The sequence below is a fragment of the Oncorhynchus mykiss genome, chromosome 6 (genome assembly GCF_013265735.2).
Source record: "Oncorhynchus mykiss isolate Arlee chromosome 6, USDA_OmykA_1.1, whole genome shotgun sequence".
Classification (NCBI taxonomy): domain Eukaryota; kingdom Metazoa; phylum Chordata; class Actinopteri; order Salmoniformes; family Salmonidae; genus Oncorhynchus; species Oncorhynchus mykiss.
This window is the reverse complement of record NC_048570.1, coordinates 58,402,414-58,419,002: the sequence shown is the minus strand read 5'-3', so window position 1 is coordinate 58,419,002 and position 16,589 is coordinate 58,402,414. Positions and strand designations below refer to the sequence as shown.

The following is a 16,589-nucleotide window of genomic DNA, read 5'->3' as shown; positions in this document are numbered from 1 at the left end:
CTGTAGACCAGAAGGCTCGTTTTTTTTATTTTAACAGAAATAGCCGCTTGTTGACAGAAATACTATGTGACACAGAGCAAGCACAATTGATTTGTGTCTCTTACCCAGAGGTAAGGAACCCAGCGCCAGTCAGTCTAAAGGCAGGTTGAGCCCTGAAAGTGGTAATGTACATACGTTTCCTGTCAACCATAATGTATCAACACTACACATTTATCAGATTGTTATGACAGTTGATAAGGTTACAGATTCTACCAGAAATGTTTTAAAAGAAAATTGTTGTTACCCCTACTACTAGTGCTAGTAAAGTGCCAAGTACTCAGTACTTCAGCAGAAAATAGAGATATTCATTTCATGGGTGTTTTAATAATCCCTATTTTGGGGGGGTGTGGTCGTTGGGATATACAGTACATGGCATGACGGCCATGTGACACAGTATCTGAGAGAAAGCAAAAAGACACGTGGAGTAATGAAATCTGCTCTGTGAGAAATCCCAGATGGAATGTCTTTCTGTTGGATATGTCTGTGCTGAGACAGAGCTTTGTGATGCTTGGAAGGGAAGCCAAGAACATGAGGAGAAAAACGCGGTGGGACTTTGATGTACGACAAGCACATTAGAGGCAAAGTAACATTTTTTTTATGAAAGGATAGGGGATGGAGTTTTTTGTTGCCAGTGAGGCAATAATGTCTATTATTCTTCTATTTGCTGTCTGTTACATTCTGGAATCCAGCACACTCTTTTTTTTCACTCTGACAGCAGTGAGGACTTTTTATTCTTGTTTTCTTGTTCCTTTCTTTAGAAATCCCAACTGACTGTCCTGTCACCATTTCCTAGCTGCCTCCTCACTCTGTGGGGACAGATCTCTCACAAAATTGGAATAAGAAATGACATATTTACCCTCACCAGATTGCCCCCGGTTTTATTAGAATTGAAGATTAGAATTTCAAGCTATCAAATGAAATGTGGGATGAAGAAGATCAATTGATGTTTTCTCCATGCCTATGCACTATGCCTTGTGATGATAACACATTACGAACAGAATCGTCACAGCTTAGAAGTATTGATAAAAATCCTGTTCAAAATGATCACCTCAACCAATCCTTATACTGTTTTACCCCTCTTGACCCCTAAGTAGCTCCCTGTTCTCAACAGTACCTGAGATGTCCAGTATATTCTCTCACAGATGCACGGGCAGATCTCACAGCGCATCTACACCAGCGTCAAACTCTCTCATTTTACAACATCTGCCATATTTCATCAAGCAGAAAAGGCAATATTTTTAAGAGGCCTGAACTCTGGATTAGCTCCATCTCCTTCGCACAGCCAAATTGCCATTTGTGTGGGTGTGTGAGTCTCTAAAGATTAAAGAAGACACATAAAAAAAAAAAATCTAACCTCTCAGTTTCATTATTCATTCATCAAATCCAAGAGAAACAACTTCCCTGTCGACAATGTCTAAATTACAAATTACCTTTCAATCACATCCAAGTTATGAAACAAACTTCTGGCCACCAGCCAACTCCAACAACGTGTGTTGAGGACACAGTATGTTGATCTCACCTGTCAGTCTCATCGTCTCAATGGCAAGTACCAGCCCTGCAAGAAATACTGGATTGTGTGTGTGTGTGCGCGCGTGCGAGTGTGTGTGTGCCCCTACCAGTGGGCCTCTGGATGTCACCTGGAGGAGTGTAGCTCCAGCTGTAATATCATCACCCTATCAGAACACGGCTGACACAGAGTAGCTGTGATGTAGCGGGATGGCTGCTAGTCCCACACCTATGATTCACATGTAACAACCTGTTAAAAACATAATGAAACAGTGAAAATAGAACAGGGAGGAAAATAACACGTAAAAGAGAAAATAATGCACCTAAAGGCCTTGTGAATGACACAGGCTATTTAAACATTGAAAGTCAAACATTCTCACACAGTAAGGAACAATAAAAACTATTAAATATTCATGTTTGTGCACATGGCTTGGAGCAGAATAGCTAAATGTACAAACACATAATATACTATACTGTACATATGCCGCACATAATGTCCTTCACACACACGCACACACACGCACACAGAGAGAGACACGCACACACACACACACACACACACACACACACACACACACACACACACACACACACACACACACACACACACACACACACACACACACACACACACCCAGACAAAGGCGTGTGCTCTCACACATCCAGAGATTAAAGTGAATATCCGCTGGTCCCCAAGCATAATTATGCTCCGATCAATTTAATCTACTCCTTCCCTGCCTCAAACCCATTAGCTTCATAATGAGAAAGGCTGAGTGATTACACAATGGACTAAAGGAACAAAACTAACTATGGTCTGGGCTACAAACACTGACAGCTCCGCGATGACACACAGCACAGGTCTGTGGAGAGGGGGGCCAATACACACTGTACAGAATACCCAGGCCTATTGTGAAATACCAAGACAATGAGGGAGAGAGGGAGAGAGAGACAGGGAGAGAGAGAGGGGGGGGGGGACAAAAGAGGCCGAGAGAAAATTAAAAGTGATATGAAATTATATAATATTATATAATATTAACAAGTCCTCTGTCACGTAATTGTGTGTCTGCTGAACACTCCCAGAAATGGAGCACTTACACACCTAGATGTACATGCAGTGCCTTCAGAAAGTATTCACACCCCTTGATTTTTCCCCACATTTTGTTGTGTTACAAAGTGCCATTAAAATGGATTTATATAATTGTAATTTGATGTCAACGATCTACACAAACACAAAATACTATGTAATGTCAAAGTGTACGAAAAATTCTAACATTTGTACACTAATACAGTGGCTGTCACGTTCTGTTATTTTATTATTTGTGTTAGTATGGTCAGGGCATGAGTTGGGGTGGGTTGTCTATGTTTGTTTTCTATGTTGGTTTTTGTGTTCGGCCTAGTATGGTTCTCAATCAGAGGCAGGTGTCGTTAGTTGTCTCTGATTGAGAATCATACTTAGGTAGCTTGGGTTTCACTTTTGGTTTGTGGGTGTTTGTTTTCCGTGTGAATGTTTGGTCCACACGATACTGTTTCGGTTTTTGTTCGTTCACTTTATTGTTTTGCATTTCAGTGTTCTGAGTTTGAATTAAACATTACATCATGAACACTTACCACGCTGCGCTTTGGTCCGATCCTTCTTCCACCTCTGAATGCCGTTACAGTGGCTTGCGAAAGTGTTCACCCCCCTTGGCATTTTTCCTAGTTCGTTGCCTTACAACCTGGAATTAAAATAGATTTCTGGGGGGTTTGTATCATTTGAGTTACACAACATGCAGTTTGAAGATGTAAAATATGTTTTATTATGAAACAAACAAGAAATAAGACACAAAAAAAAACTGAAAACTTGAGCGTTGGATGGGTTCCGCTGGTGTACAGCAATCTTTAAGTCATACCACAGATTGTCAATTGGATTGAGGTCTGGGCTTTTTACTAGGCCATTCTAAGACATTTAAATGTTTCCCCTTAAACCACTCGAGTGTTGCTTTAGCAGTATGCATATGGTCATTGTCCTGCTGGAAGTCTTAAATCACTGGAAGACTGAAACAGGTTTCCCTCAAGAATTTCCCTGTAGTTAGCGCCATCCATCATTCCTTCAATTTTGACCAGTTTCCCAGTCCCTGCTGATGAAAAACATACCCACAGCATGATGCTGCCACCACCATGCTTCACTGTTGGGGTGGTGTTCTCGGGGTGATTGGGTTTGCGCCAGACATAGTGTTTTCCTTGATGGCAAAAAAGCTACATTTTAGTCTCAAGAGAGTACCTTCTTCCATATGTTTGGGGAGTCTCCCACATGCCTTTGGCGAACACCAAACATGTTTGCTTATTTTTTCTGGACACTCTTCCGTAAAGCCCAGCTCTGTGGAGTGTACAGCTTAAAGTGGTCCTATGGACATCTGTCCAGCTGTGAAGCTTTGCAGCTCCTTCAGGGTTATCTTTGGTCTCTTTGTTGCCTCTCTGATTAATGCCATCCATGCCTGGTCCGAGGGTTTTGGTGGGCGGCCCTCTCTTGGCAGTTTTGTTGTGGTGCTTGCTATATTCTTTACATTTTTTAATAATGGATTTAATGTTGCGCCGTGGGATGTTCAAAGTTTCTGATATTTTTTTATAACCCAACCCTGATCTGTACTTCTCCACAACATTTTCCCTGACCTGTTTGTAGAGCTCCTTGGTCTTCATAGTACTGCTTGCTTGGTTGTGCCCCTTGCTTATTAATTAATTTACCTTTATTTAACTAGGCAAGTCAGTTAAGAACAAATTCTTATTTTCAATGACAGCCTAGGAACAGTGGGTTAACTGCCTGTTCAGGGGCAGAACAACAGATTTGTACCTTGTCAGCTCGGGGGTTTGAACTTGCAAACTTCCGGTTACTAGTCCCACGCTCTAACCACTAGGCTACGCTGCCGCTTAGTGGCATTGCAGACTCTGGGGCCATTCAGAACAGGTGTATATATACTGAGATCATGTGACAGATCATGTGACACTTAGATTGCACACATGTGGACTTAATTGAACTATTTATGTGACTTCTGAAGGTAATTGGTTGCACCAGATCTTATTTAGGGGCTTCATTTCAAAGGGGGTGAATACATATGTAGCACCACTTTTCCGTTTTCTTTATTTTAAATAAGTTATTTTTTAAATTTCACTTCACCAATTTGGACTATTTTGTGTGTGTCCATTACGTGAAAGAAAAATCTATTTAAATGACAGGTTGTAATGCAACAAAATAGGAAAAACGCCAAGGGGGATCAATACTTTTGCAAGGCACTGTATATCTTCATTACATAAGTATTCAGCCCCCTGAGATAATACATGTTAGATTTAACATTGTCAGCGATTACAGCTGCAAGTCTTTCTGGGTAACTCTTTAAGAGCTTTCCACACCTGGATTGTGTAACATTTGCCCATTATTCTTTTCGACATTCTTGAAGCTCTGTCAAATTGGTTGTTGATCGTTGCTAGGCTATTTTCAGGCCTTTGCCATAGATTTTACAGCAGATTTAAGTCAAAACTGCAGACATTCAAAAATCATATTAAACACTATTATTGCACACAGTGTTTCCATGCAACTTATTATGTGACTAAACAAATGTTTACTCCTGAACTTACTCCTGAACACTTATTAACTCAAGACATTTCAGCTTTTCATTTGTAATACATTTTTAACATTATGGGGTAATGTGTGTAGGCCAGTGACCAAAATAATCTAAATTTAATACATTTTCAATTCAGGCTGTAACACACAACAAAATGTGGATAAACTCACAGGACGGTATTATATGGTTGTAGCATCCATGCTCACCGTACACAGCTACCACTTTCCTCCTCCACTGACAAACACCCATGGGAGCGAGCTGAGTTCGCACATTCGATTACCTGTTGTTAGCAGATTGTGTGCGTGGGTGTGTTGTATGTGAAACTATGTGGATGTGCCTATCTGTCATTACACCTTTCCATAGTTATATTACATGTGTATAAAGTACACTGAGTATGCCAAACATTAGGAACACCTTCCTAATATTGAGTTGCACCTCCTCCCCCCCAGAACAGCCTCAATTCGTCAGGACTCGACAAGGTGTTAGAACGTTTTCCACAGGGATGCTGACCCATGTTGACTCCAATGCTTCCCACAGTCGGGTCAAGTCGGCTGGATGGTGGACAATTTGGACCATTTGCACGTTCACACAGGAAACAGTTGAGCGTGAAAAACCCAGCAACATTGCAGTCCAACCCACAATCCATGTCTCAAGGCTTACAAATCCTTTAACCCGCCTCCTCCCCCTTCATCTACACTGATCAAAGTGGATTGAACAAGTGACATCAATAAGGCATCGCAGCTTCCACCTGGTCGGTCCATGTCATGGAAAGAGCCGGTGTTCCTAATGTTTTGTACCCTCGGCGTATGTTGGAATGAGGTGGGAATAGACGCGAGGAAGAAGAGATCCCGTCGCGTTTTTCAACCCAGTGTCCAATCACATTTTGGTGCAACCAACTGAAGTGAACAGCACGTCAATAGGAGGAAGAACGCGGTGCACTCATACGTGACGGAGTGATATTTTGCCGTTGGGAGCAGACCAGGGCCTGGTGTGGGAGCTGACCAGGGCCTGGTGTGGGAGCTGACCAGGGCCTGGTGTGGGAGCAGACCAGGGCCTGGTGTGGGAGCTGACCAGGGCCTGGTGTGGGAGCAGACCAGGGACTGGTGTGGGAGCAGACCAGGGCCTGGTGTGAGAGCAGACCAGGGACTGGTGTGGGAGCAGACCAGGGCCTGGTGTGGGAGCAGACCAGGGACTGGTGTGGGAGCAGACCAGGGACTGGTGTGGGAGCAGAAGGGTTCATCTATAACCAGATGGGCGTCAGTAGCATGCAGCAGTGGATAGGTAGGAGGAGAAACAGTGGCTTGGACACATTGGTTGAGTGAGTAGCCTGAAGACTTGAGAATCAGAGATCTGCTTGAAGCCACGAAGAACGTTCCGTCTGTGAACACTCTCTAGTCACGCATTCTGGTATCAGCTGATAAGCATCACCTGGTGATGCTCTCGCAATGTCGTAATACCGAAGAACAGTCGAACCACAGGCAAGGCACGGATGCCGTGTCAGTCTATCCCGTCGCACTGTACCTATTTCCCTGTACTCGAGGGTGTCGAGAGCGTCTTGCTGAACAAAGACGGCGTGAGAGAAGAGAGAAGGGAAAGAAGAGTGAGTCCCAGAGACAGATGCAGTCAGAGCGACCCACAATGGCGTGGTACTGTACCGTGCCAGTCATCCCAGTGGAGGGAACAGCGAGGCCGCTCTCGGGAATAACAATGCAGCACATCAACAGGCACATTCGGTACAGTTTCCATTTGACATAAACAGCGGAGCGCGCGCACCCACACATACGAATGCACGCACTCCCTCTCTTTCATTCTTCATACACACTGGCACACACTTGCTACACACACACACACACACACACACACATAGGGACTAACGCAACAAATAGCCTTCCAGGCTCCATCAAAAGGAGGAAATGGTATTTGAGGCTGATCTATGGTTTAGTTCTTTAACCTACATGGAGCTTAATCAGAGTAGTATAAAATATTCATGAAGCTTCTCTGTCTGAGGGGGTTCATATCACACACTATAATTACTATCATGTCTGTCAGAGGAGAGCCAGAGCACACTATAGCCTAGTATTGTTGGCTCAGGGCTAAAAGTCAGGCAGAGTTACCATTGGTCTATCTCCATCTCGTTTATGTTGCCACTGAACACTAGAGAGTCAGTGGAGCGATTCACCCAAGCGTGAGTGAGTGTGTAGGAGAGAGAGAGAGAGAAAGGGAGATACAGAGAGTGCACGTGTACGGTACAAATATAGATTCCTATAGAATACATATAGGGATTGGAATAACATGGATTTAGGCCTACATTATTTCTTACAGTATTCTTAGAATATTCTTACAGTACAAGTCAAGCAGTAATGCAGAATACTGAATTATTAGTGCGTGCCGGTAAAGCCCCTGAAAAAGGACGTGCAGGTCTTGCTTCAGTTGAACAGGGAAAGACAAAACCCAGCGTCAGCTTTGGTAACACTCAAGCAGGCATGGTGCAGCGAGAGCAGGGAAAGAGAGGAGACTTCAACAAAGAGAGCGGGACAGAGGAGGAGGAAAGAGGAGCGTTGTCTCTCTCTCTCTCTCTCTCTCTCTCTCTCTCTCTCTCTCTCTGCAGTGTAATCTGGGTCCTCCTCCTGCTGTCATTGATGCTAATGGTCTCTGACCGGGAGGGAAGCCACACAGCAGAGTAGAGCAGAGCAGAGAATAGCAGAGCTGGGACTCTGACTGACGCAGGGACTGAGTGACTGGGGCCTCCTCAATACTGGCCCAGCAACCAATGGGCCTGAACAGAACCTGACGCAGCATGAAGCTCAGACAGCCCCAGAAACACAGCCCCAGTGTGCTTAGAGAGAACACAACACAACACACAGACTCAAACCCATACAATTACACTCGCATGAATATGACCACACAAATGTATACAACATAGACTGGGCATAGAATTAGACAGAAGCAAAACAATCCCTGTTCTGCTTACTAACTGACACCAATGCCCAACCTACAAATGGTTGGTATTGACGAACAGTCTGAAGCCTAATTCCAATGATCTGATCAAAGCTGTCAGACAGAACCCTCCCCCTCTCATCCTTTTCAGTCTGTTTGCTTCTACTGCTCTCTCTCTCTCTCTGTCCTTATGCACTGGGCTTAATGAGCTGTAATGAATTGTCTTCAGTACATAGGACATCAGAGAGCCATCCCAGAGCCCTGGTCACATGAGAGAGGCCAGAGAGGATAGGCCAGAGAGGATAGGCCAGAGAGGATAGGCCAGAGAGGATAGGCCAGAGAGGATAGGCCAGAGAGGATAGGCCAGAGAGGATAGGCCAGAGAGGATAGGCCAGCCTCTCTGGCCTATCCTCTCTGGCCTATCCTCTATAGGCCAGAGAGAAGAGGCCAGAGAGAAGACAGAGAGAAGAGAGGACAGGGGAGAGGGCAGAGAGAAGAGGCCAGAGAGAAGACAGAGAGAAGAGAGAACAGAGGAGAGGGCAGAGTGGAGAGAACAGAGTGAAAAAGCCAAAGCAGAGAGAACCTGAGGTCTGCCCTGTTCCACAGGGACGCTGGCCGATGTTGACTCAAATGCTTCCCACAGTTTTGGCAAGTTGGCTGGATGTTCTTTGGGTGGTGGACCATTCTTGATACACACAGAAAACTGTTGAGCGTGAAAAACCCAGCAGCGTTGCAGTTCTTGACACACTCAAACAGGTGTGCATGACATCTACTACCATACCCCGTTCAAAGGCACTTCAATCTTTGGTCTTGCCTATTCACCCTCTGAATGGCACACATACAGAATCCATGTCTCAAGGCTTAAAAAAATAACTCTTTAACCTGTCTCCTCCCCTTCATCTAAACTGACTGAAGTGGATTTAACAGGTGACATCAATAAGGGATCATAGTTTTCACCTGGATTCACCTGGCCAGTCCATGCCATGGAAATAGCAGGTGTTCATAATGGTTTGTTCACTCAGTGTACAATCCGATCATATGACTAATTACAGAGTTTGGGTGAATGTCACTTTATGTCGCAGTACAACAGCCAAGGGATGTTCAAGTCAATCCACTGGCACAAATAGAACAATGACACAAAATGTACGCCATGTTGCACTGTCGTACAGTAGCAACACGTTGTCTGCGTGTGTTGGAGTAGAGTTGAGAGTCTAACCCTCCTGAAGCACTGGTGGCTTGTTTTGGTCTCTGAAGAGAGATATTACGTTACCAAAGCCTGGCAAACCTCCCACGGTGACTGTACTGCATCATTATTCATCACCTAGAGGGAGAGGAAAGGAAGGAGATAAAAACAGGCTTTAAAGTTTAATGTGGGAGAACACGAGAGGCCTGAGGAGGACGACAAGACCATGGGAGGGAAGAACAGCTCCTGTTCGGGGAGCTTCCTGTGCAATACTACGCTGCTAACAGAGGGCTGGGAGATCCATTAGATCCAGACCTTTAAGAGGCTCGGTGTCGTACGTCTGATGGAACCACGGGAAACGCCCCTGCAGTAGGCTGGACAACACCGCGTCTGTTGACCAGATTCCCACTGAATAAACACAAGGAAGTAAACAGCGTCAATGGCGTTTCTCTTCTACCCCGAGACGAGGGAAGGTATTACATTCGGAGATGGACGTGCCTTGTTTTTGAGAGAAAACACATCGGTCTGTCTTTCATTTCATGATTCACCTCCTCCTTGGCCCGAAGGAAATACTGAGCTTCTTTCATGGCACAATAAGCAATCAAATGCTTACCCCCCCCCCCCCCCCCCCCTCCACACACGTTGAGTTCATGACGGCTCTGATGTTCAAATTACCCTCTGTCAAGATATTATGCAGTCTTACACGTACACACACGTACACACGCACGCACACACACACACACACACACACACATCTGAAACAATGCTCACGAAGAGAGACAAACAACGCAATGTTTATACGTACACTTAACATTTATAGAGCTAAATACAAAAAAACACTGTGGTTCACAGTACAGATCAATTATCAAAAACATCAACATAAATAATTTGCATGACCGTTACAAATAACTTGGTCCCGGCAGTAGCAGATGAGTAAGTGGGAGTGATAGCTGATGTCTTATTGCTTTCAGAATGAACTGAACAGAAAGGCCTGCACACTGAATATGCTCCCAATTACCACATCATTGACAACGTTTCGATCCACAAGGGTCTTGGCCTGACGAAGATCCTTCCAGATCAAAACCGTGCAGTGTGCAGGCCCTTTTCTGTTCTTTTCTATAATATACTTAATCAGCCCGGCACCTACGCTTTTTTTAAGGATGTGTGTGTTGACCACAAACTTCTCTTTCAGAATGAACAACCCACTATGTCGAGAAGTTAATACTGTAGGTCTAACGGACCCGTCCTCTACACAAGTACCTTGTCCCTTCGTGGTTACGGTGACGGGACAAGGGGACATAGCAGGGAAGGGACTTCATATCCAGTCCCAGTCTCTCCCAAGAACACTGGAAGGATTTAGCTGTCTGAGGCTGAGCCCAAAACACTGATGAAGTAATGACGACCCCAGGTGCCAGGCGCCGAGCACACACCCATAGCACAGTGACCCGAGGGCCAAACGCCCTACCTGTACTGAACTGTATGTACAGCTAACGACACAAATCCAAACGCATTACATAACATTACCAGAACACTGCTGGAACGTCACAGCTAGGTCACCGTCCCTTTCTGGAGTGGTTTTTACATGTTTTATACATCAGGACGGATACTGTACAACATTTGCTGGGTGAAGGAACTCGGGACGCAAAGAGAAAGGGACGGAAGGGTGAAAGAGGAGGCGTGAGCAATCGCCTAAGGAGTGCGAATGAGAGAGCGTTTCTCAACACCGCGGGTGTTGAAGATATGGGAGCGATGGTAATGACGGTTGAGGTGTAGGGAGCTAGAGGACTGTAGGCTCAGGCCGTGGTGGCTCGTAACCGCAGTGCACTGTGGGTTGTACTGGAGTGTGGTAGTGTAGTGTACTGTCAGTCGTCGTGTAGCGAGGGCTCCCTCTGGGCCCCTGCTGGCAGCGCTGTAGTTCACAGGTACAGGGGGTGACAGGTGTCCATGGCAACCATGTGCCAGTGTTTGTCTCTACCAGGATGAGCCAGGTCAATGGAGATGAGTAGGCGTCAAGATCACAGCCGTCCAACTATCAGTCCGTCTGTCTACGGGACTCACACGGTGGGAAATGAAGAGGCCCTAAGTCAGAGTCCGTGTGTCCTTCCTTTGTTCATGGGATCTGGATCTGTAGCTCCTCCTCCTCTTCGTCTGGGTCGCTGGGCGGTCCGTCTGGGTTCTCCGGGCTGAACCGAGCTGACCTCATCTTCCCAAACAGGCCCGGGCTCTTCTGCCGCCGCAGTCTAGAACAGAGGAACACAGAGGAGAGGAAGAGTGAGTGGACTTGAGTGAGAACGCTACTTCAGGTTTTGATCTTAAAGGCCCTGTGCTGTCAAAATGCAGATTTTCCTGTAAATTCTGATTATTCCCTCAACAACTAAGGTATAGCTCTTGCAGAAAATCGCTGTGGAGTTCTCAACAGTGAACGAGTAAACAAAGGCATATTTCAGGACTGCGTCAGCTAAATAAACATTGCATAATTCCCCATTGCCTAAAAACCCAGGGCATCGGAGCTGCTTCCGTTGCCAGGTAACACTCAGTTAGCCAGCAATGACCAGTTACTGAGCCACGGCTGCCATACTGGTGATCATATCACCTGGTCAACAGTGAAATACTAATATTGTCTCTACAGAGGTAGCGCGGGGGGAGAGGAAGAGACAGGGCGAGAGAGAGAGAGAGAGAGAGAGAGAGAGAGAGAGAAGGAGAGAGAGAGAGAGAGAGAGAGAGAGAGAGAGGAGAGAGAGAGAGAGAAGGAGAGAGAGAGAGGAGAGAGAGAGAGAGGAGAGAGAGAGAGAGAAGGAGAGAGAGAGAGGAGAGAGAGAGAGAGAGAGAGAGAGAGAGAGAGAGAGAGAGAGAGAGAGAGAGAGAGAGAGAAAGAGAGAGAGAGAGAGAGAGAGAGAGAGAGAGAGAGAGAGAGAGAGAGAGAGAGAGAGAGAGAGAGAGAAAGAAAGAACCCAGGTACATTTTTTGAAATTCAGCAGAAGGTTCCCATCGGACCTAGCTCTAATGAATCCCTCTGCGGCTCAGAGAAAAGCTTACATTATTTATCAGCCGGCCGTTTGCCGAATTGATCATCATTTTGAGATGATTCATCGTCTTAACTTGGGCCTAAAATCATACCTGCGTGTTTGCAGTCGGCTCAGTCTGCGCCATAATGACAAAGACAAACAGGTACAAGAGAAAAGCAGACCCAGTTAATTCCTAAAAGCAACAAACGCTCTATTTGCTGTCTGTATCGCTCTCTCTTTACCTTCTCCCGCTCCCTCCTTCTCTCTCTTTACCTTCTCCCGCTCCCTCCTTCTCTCTCTTTACCTTCTCCCGCTCCCTCCTTCTCTCTCTTTACCTTCTCCCGCTCCCTCCTTCTCTCTCTTCTACTTTCTCCAACTCCTTCCTTCCTCTGTGTCACAGCAGGCTCCGTCGATCTGCTGTCACGCTTTATTAGGACACTACAGCTTAACCGTCAGGAAACTTGTGTTTCAGACAATGCCTGTCGTCGGAGTCTGGCCTGGGTAAACGGACCGGCTGTCCAGGTAAATAGAGGATTTATTAGCGATGAGAGGAGGAGCCCAGCCAAGCCCCCAGACCAGACCAGCGCCCGGGCCGTGCAGTTACACTGCTGAACAACTAGAGTTTCTAGACAGTAGCACTTACGAACCTACGGTAGCTAACAACCCTGGGCCAGCCACCACTGTCTGCCTGGGACTGACTGACTGACTGAGTCACTGACTGAGTCACTGACAGACTCACTGACAGACTCAAAATCAAATCAAATTGTATTGTATTGTATTGGTCACATACACATGGTTAGCAGATGCGAGTGTAGTGAAATACTTGTGCTTCTAGTTCCGACCGTGCAGTAATATCTAACAAATAATCGAACAATTTCACAACAACTACCTTTTACACATAAGTGTAAAGGAATGAATAAGAATATGTACATATAAATATATGGATGAGCGATGGCTGAACAGCATAGGCAAGATGCAGTAGATGGTATAGAGTACAGTATATACATATGAGATGAGTAATGTAGGGTAAAATATATATATATAAAGTGGCATTGTTTAAAGTGTCTAGTGATACATTTACTACATCCAATTTTTTATTATTAAAGTGGCTAGAGATTTGAGTCAGTATGTTGGCAGCAGCCACTAGTGATGGCTGTTTAACAGTCTGATGGCCTTGAGATAGAAGCTGTTTTTCAGTCTCTCGGTCCCAGCTTTGACGCACCTGTACTGACCTCGCCTTCTGGATGATAGCGGGGTGAACAGGCAGTGGCTCGGGTGGTTGATGTCCTTGATTATCTTCTTGGCCTTCCTGTGACATCGGGTGGTGTAGGTTTCCTGGAGGGCTGGTAGTTTGCCCCAGGTGATGCGTTGTGCAAACCGGAATACCCTCTGGAGAGCCTTGTGGTTAAGGGTGGAGCAGTTGCCGTACCAGGCGGTGATACAGCCCGACAGGATGCTCTTGATTGTGCATCTGTAAAAGTTTGTGAGTGTTTTCTGTGACAAGCCACATTTCTTCAGCCTCCTGAGGTTGAAGAGGCGCTGTTGCACCTTCTTCACTACGCTGTCTGTGTGGGGGGACCATTTCAGTTGTCCATGTGTACGCCGAGGAAGCTTCTCCACTACTGTCCTGTTGATGTGGATAGGGGGGTGCTCCCTCTGCTGTTTCCTGAAGTTCACGATCATCTCCTTTGTTTTGTTGACATTGAGCGTGAAGTTATTTTCCTGACACCACACTCCGAGGGCCCTCACCTCCTACCTGTAGGCCATCTTGTTGTTGTTGGTAATCAAGCCTACCACTGTCATCTGTAAACTTGATGACTGAGTTGGAGGCGTGCATGGCCACGCAGTCATGGGTGAACAGGGAGTGCAGGAGAGGGCTGAGAACGCACCCTTGTGGGGCGCCAGTGTTGAGGATCAGCAGGGTGGAGATGTTGTTTCCGACCCTCACCACCTGTGGGTGGCCCGTCAGAAAGTCCAGGACCCAGTTGCACAGGACCGGGTTGAGACCCATGGTGTTAAATGCTGAGCTGTAATCGATGAACAGCATAGGTATTCCTCTTGTCCAGATGGGTTAGGGCAGTGTGCAGTGTGATTGCGATTGTATCGCCTGTGGACCTATTAGGGATGTAAGTAAATTGGAGTGGGTCTAGTGTGTCAGGTAGGGTGGAGGTGATATGATCCTTGACTAGTCTCTCAAAGCACTTCATGATGACGGAAGTGAGTGCTATGGGCCGATAGTTGTTTAGCTCAGTTACCTTAGCTTACTTGAGAACAAGAACAAAGGTGGCCCTCTTGAAGCATAGGGATTGATTGAAAATAGGGATTGATTGAATATGTCCGTAAACATACCAGCCAGCTGGTCTGCGCATGCTCCGAGGACACGGCTAGGGATGCCGTCTGGACCGGCAGCCTCGCCTGGGTTAAATTGTTTAAATGTTTTACTCACGTTGGCTGCGGTGAAGGAAAGCCCACATGTTTTGGTGAGCAAAGAAGTTGTTTAGTTTGTCGGGGACCAAGACATCGGTGTCCGTGACGGGGCTGGTTTTCTTTATGTAATCCGTGATTGACTGTAGACCCTGCCACATACATATTGTGTCTAAGCTGTTGAATTGCGACTCCACTTTGTCGCTATACTTATGCTTAGCTTGTTTTATTGCCTTGCGGAGGGAATAGCTACACTGTTTGTATTCAGTCATGTTTCCGGTCGCCTTGCCATGATAAAAGCAGTGGTTCGATCCTTCAGTTTTGCGCGAATGCTGCCATCAATTCACGGTTTCTGGTTGGGAAAGGTTTAAATAGTCACCGTGGGTACAACATCACCGATGCACTTGCTAATAAACTCGCTCACCGAGTCAGCGTATACATCAATGTTGTTGTCCAATGCTATCCGGAACATATCCCAGTCCACGTGATCGAAGCAATCTTGAAGCGTGGAATCAGATTGGTCGGACCAGCGTTGAGTTGAACAGACCTGAGCACGGGCGTTTCCTGTTTTATTTTCTGTCTATAGGCTGGGAGCAACAAAATGGAGTAGTGGTCAGATTTCCCGAAAGGAGGGGGAGGGAGGGCTTTGTATGCGTAGCGGAAGTTATAGTATCAATGATCCAGAATTTAGTCCGTTCGCATTCGATATGCTGATCAAATATAGGGAGCCTTGTTTTCAGATTAGCCTTGTTAAAATCCCCAGCTACAATAAATGCAGCCTCGGGATATGTGGTTTCCAGTTTACATGGAGTCCAATGAAGTTCTTTCAGGGTTGTCGAGGTGTCTGCTTGGGGGGGATATACACGGCTGTGACTAAAATCAAAGAGAATTCTCTTGAGCGGGCTGGAAATGTACAGATAGTGAGATTTACATTATGAGCTGTCCAGGTTCATGAGTAAGCAATGTGAGCCGGTGGCGCTAATCAGTCAGTAATGAATGATACTGTGGGACCCATAGTAATACTAGGCATAACAAATAGACACCCCCCCTTTTCATATTATTATTATGGGTAATATCTTTAGACATGTGGCTCATTCACATGGTACTGTAAAGCAGACTAGTATTTTAGGATATAAGATGGTTATTGTGGTTATCACTAAGTAATGCTCAATGTCAGCGGCATAGTTGCAGTCACCAACGCTCTGGAAAACATGAAAACAGCCTAACCAGCTCTGCTAGGGCGAGTAAAATGGTCAGAGTGAGGTGTTCTCTCATTTGTGTCTGGATGTAGCTAACGTTAGCCGGTTAGCTTGTGTGCCGTTGTGATGGTCAGAACGATCGGATCAACCCCCTTCTCCTCGGCCTGAGCGCCCAGTGTGCCCTCTGAACGCTCCGAGAGGGAAGCATTCTGAATTTACAAACTGACAATCTGGCAACGCTCTGAATTTACGAACGCCCAGAGCGCACGCACTCTGGCACTCCAGATTGAATTTACGAACACACCGGAAGTGTCTAGCTAGTAATTTGTTATGCTAACAAGCTAGCACGAGGTTGTATAACAACAGCATCAACTTCCGGTAGACAGGTGTAGCGCTAGTATGCTCAACTGAAAGGATACCGTTTGTTTACAGTATACTAAAATGAACTAATAGTATGTAGTATATTTTCATTAAGTATGTAGTATACCGTATGTTAATATGGGTATTCGAAAACAGCACTAGTGATGATACAGGCAGTATCAATAGACATGTATCATCATCTAGTGATGATACATGTCAAATGTTCCGTGCATGTTTTGTGATTTCAGGTGAGCAAAGATGGCCTTAAGTGCATGAAAGTGTTACTACACATCTTAAGTGAATGTATAAAGGTATCAGGGAATCAGGGAGATAAGTGATG

The 16,589-nt window shown here is 45.7% G+C and overlaps 1 protein-coding gene across 1 annotated transcript in view; it reads right to left on the bottom strand.

The window, feature by feature from the left end:
- Positions 1-10,035: 10,035 nt before the first annotated feature.
- Positions 10,036-16,589, bottom strand: part of LOC110526933 (coiled-coil domain-containing protein 102A) — a 64,823-nt gene continuing 58,269 nt past the window's right edge. Inside the window, exon 9 of the mRNA XM_036980595.1 lies at positions 10,036-11,501. Within this exon, the coding sequence (XP_036836490.1) occupies positions 11,372-11,501 (130 nt within the window). The 3' untranslated portion in view covers positions 10,036-11,371. The remainder of the gene's footprint in view (positions 11,502-16,589) is intronic.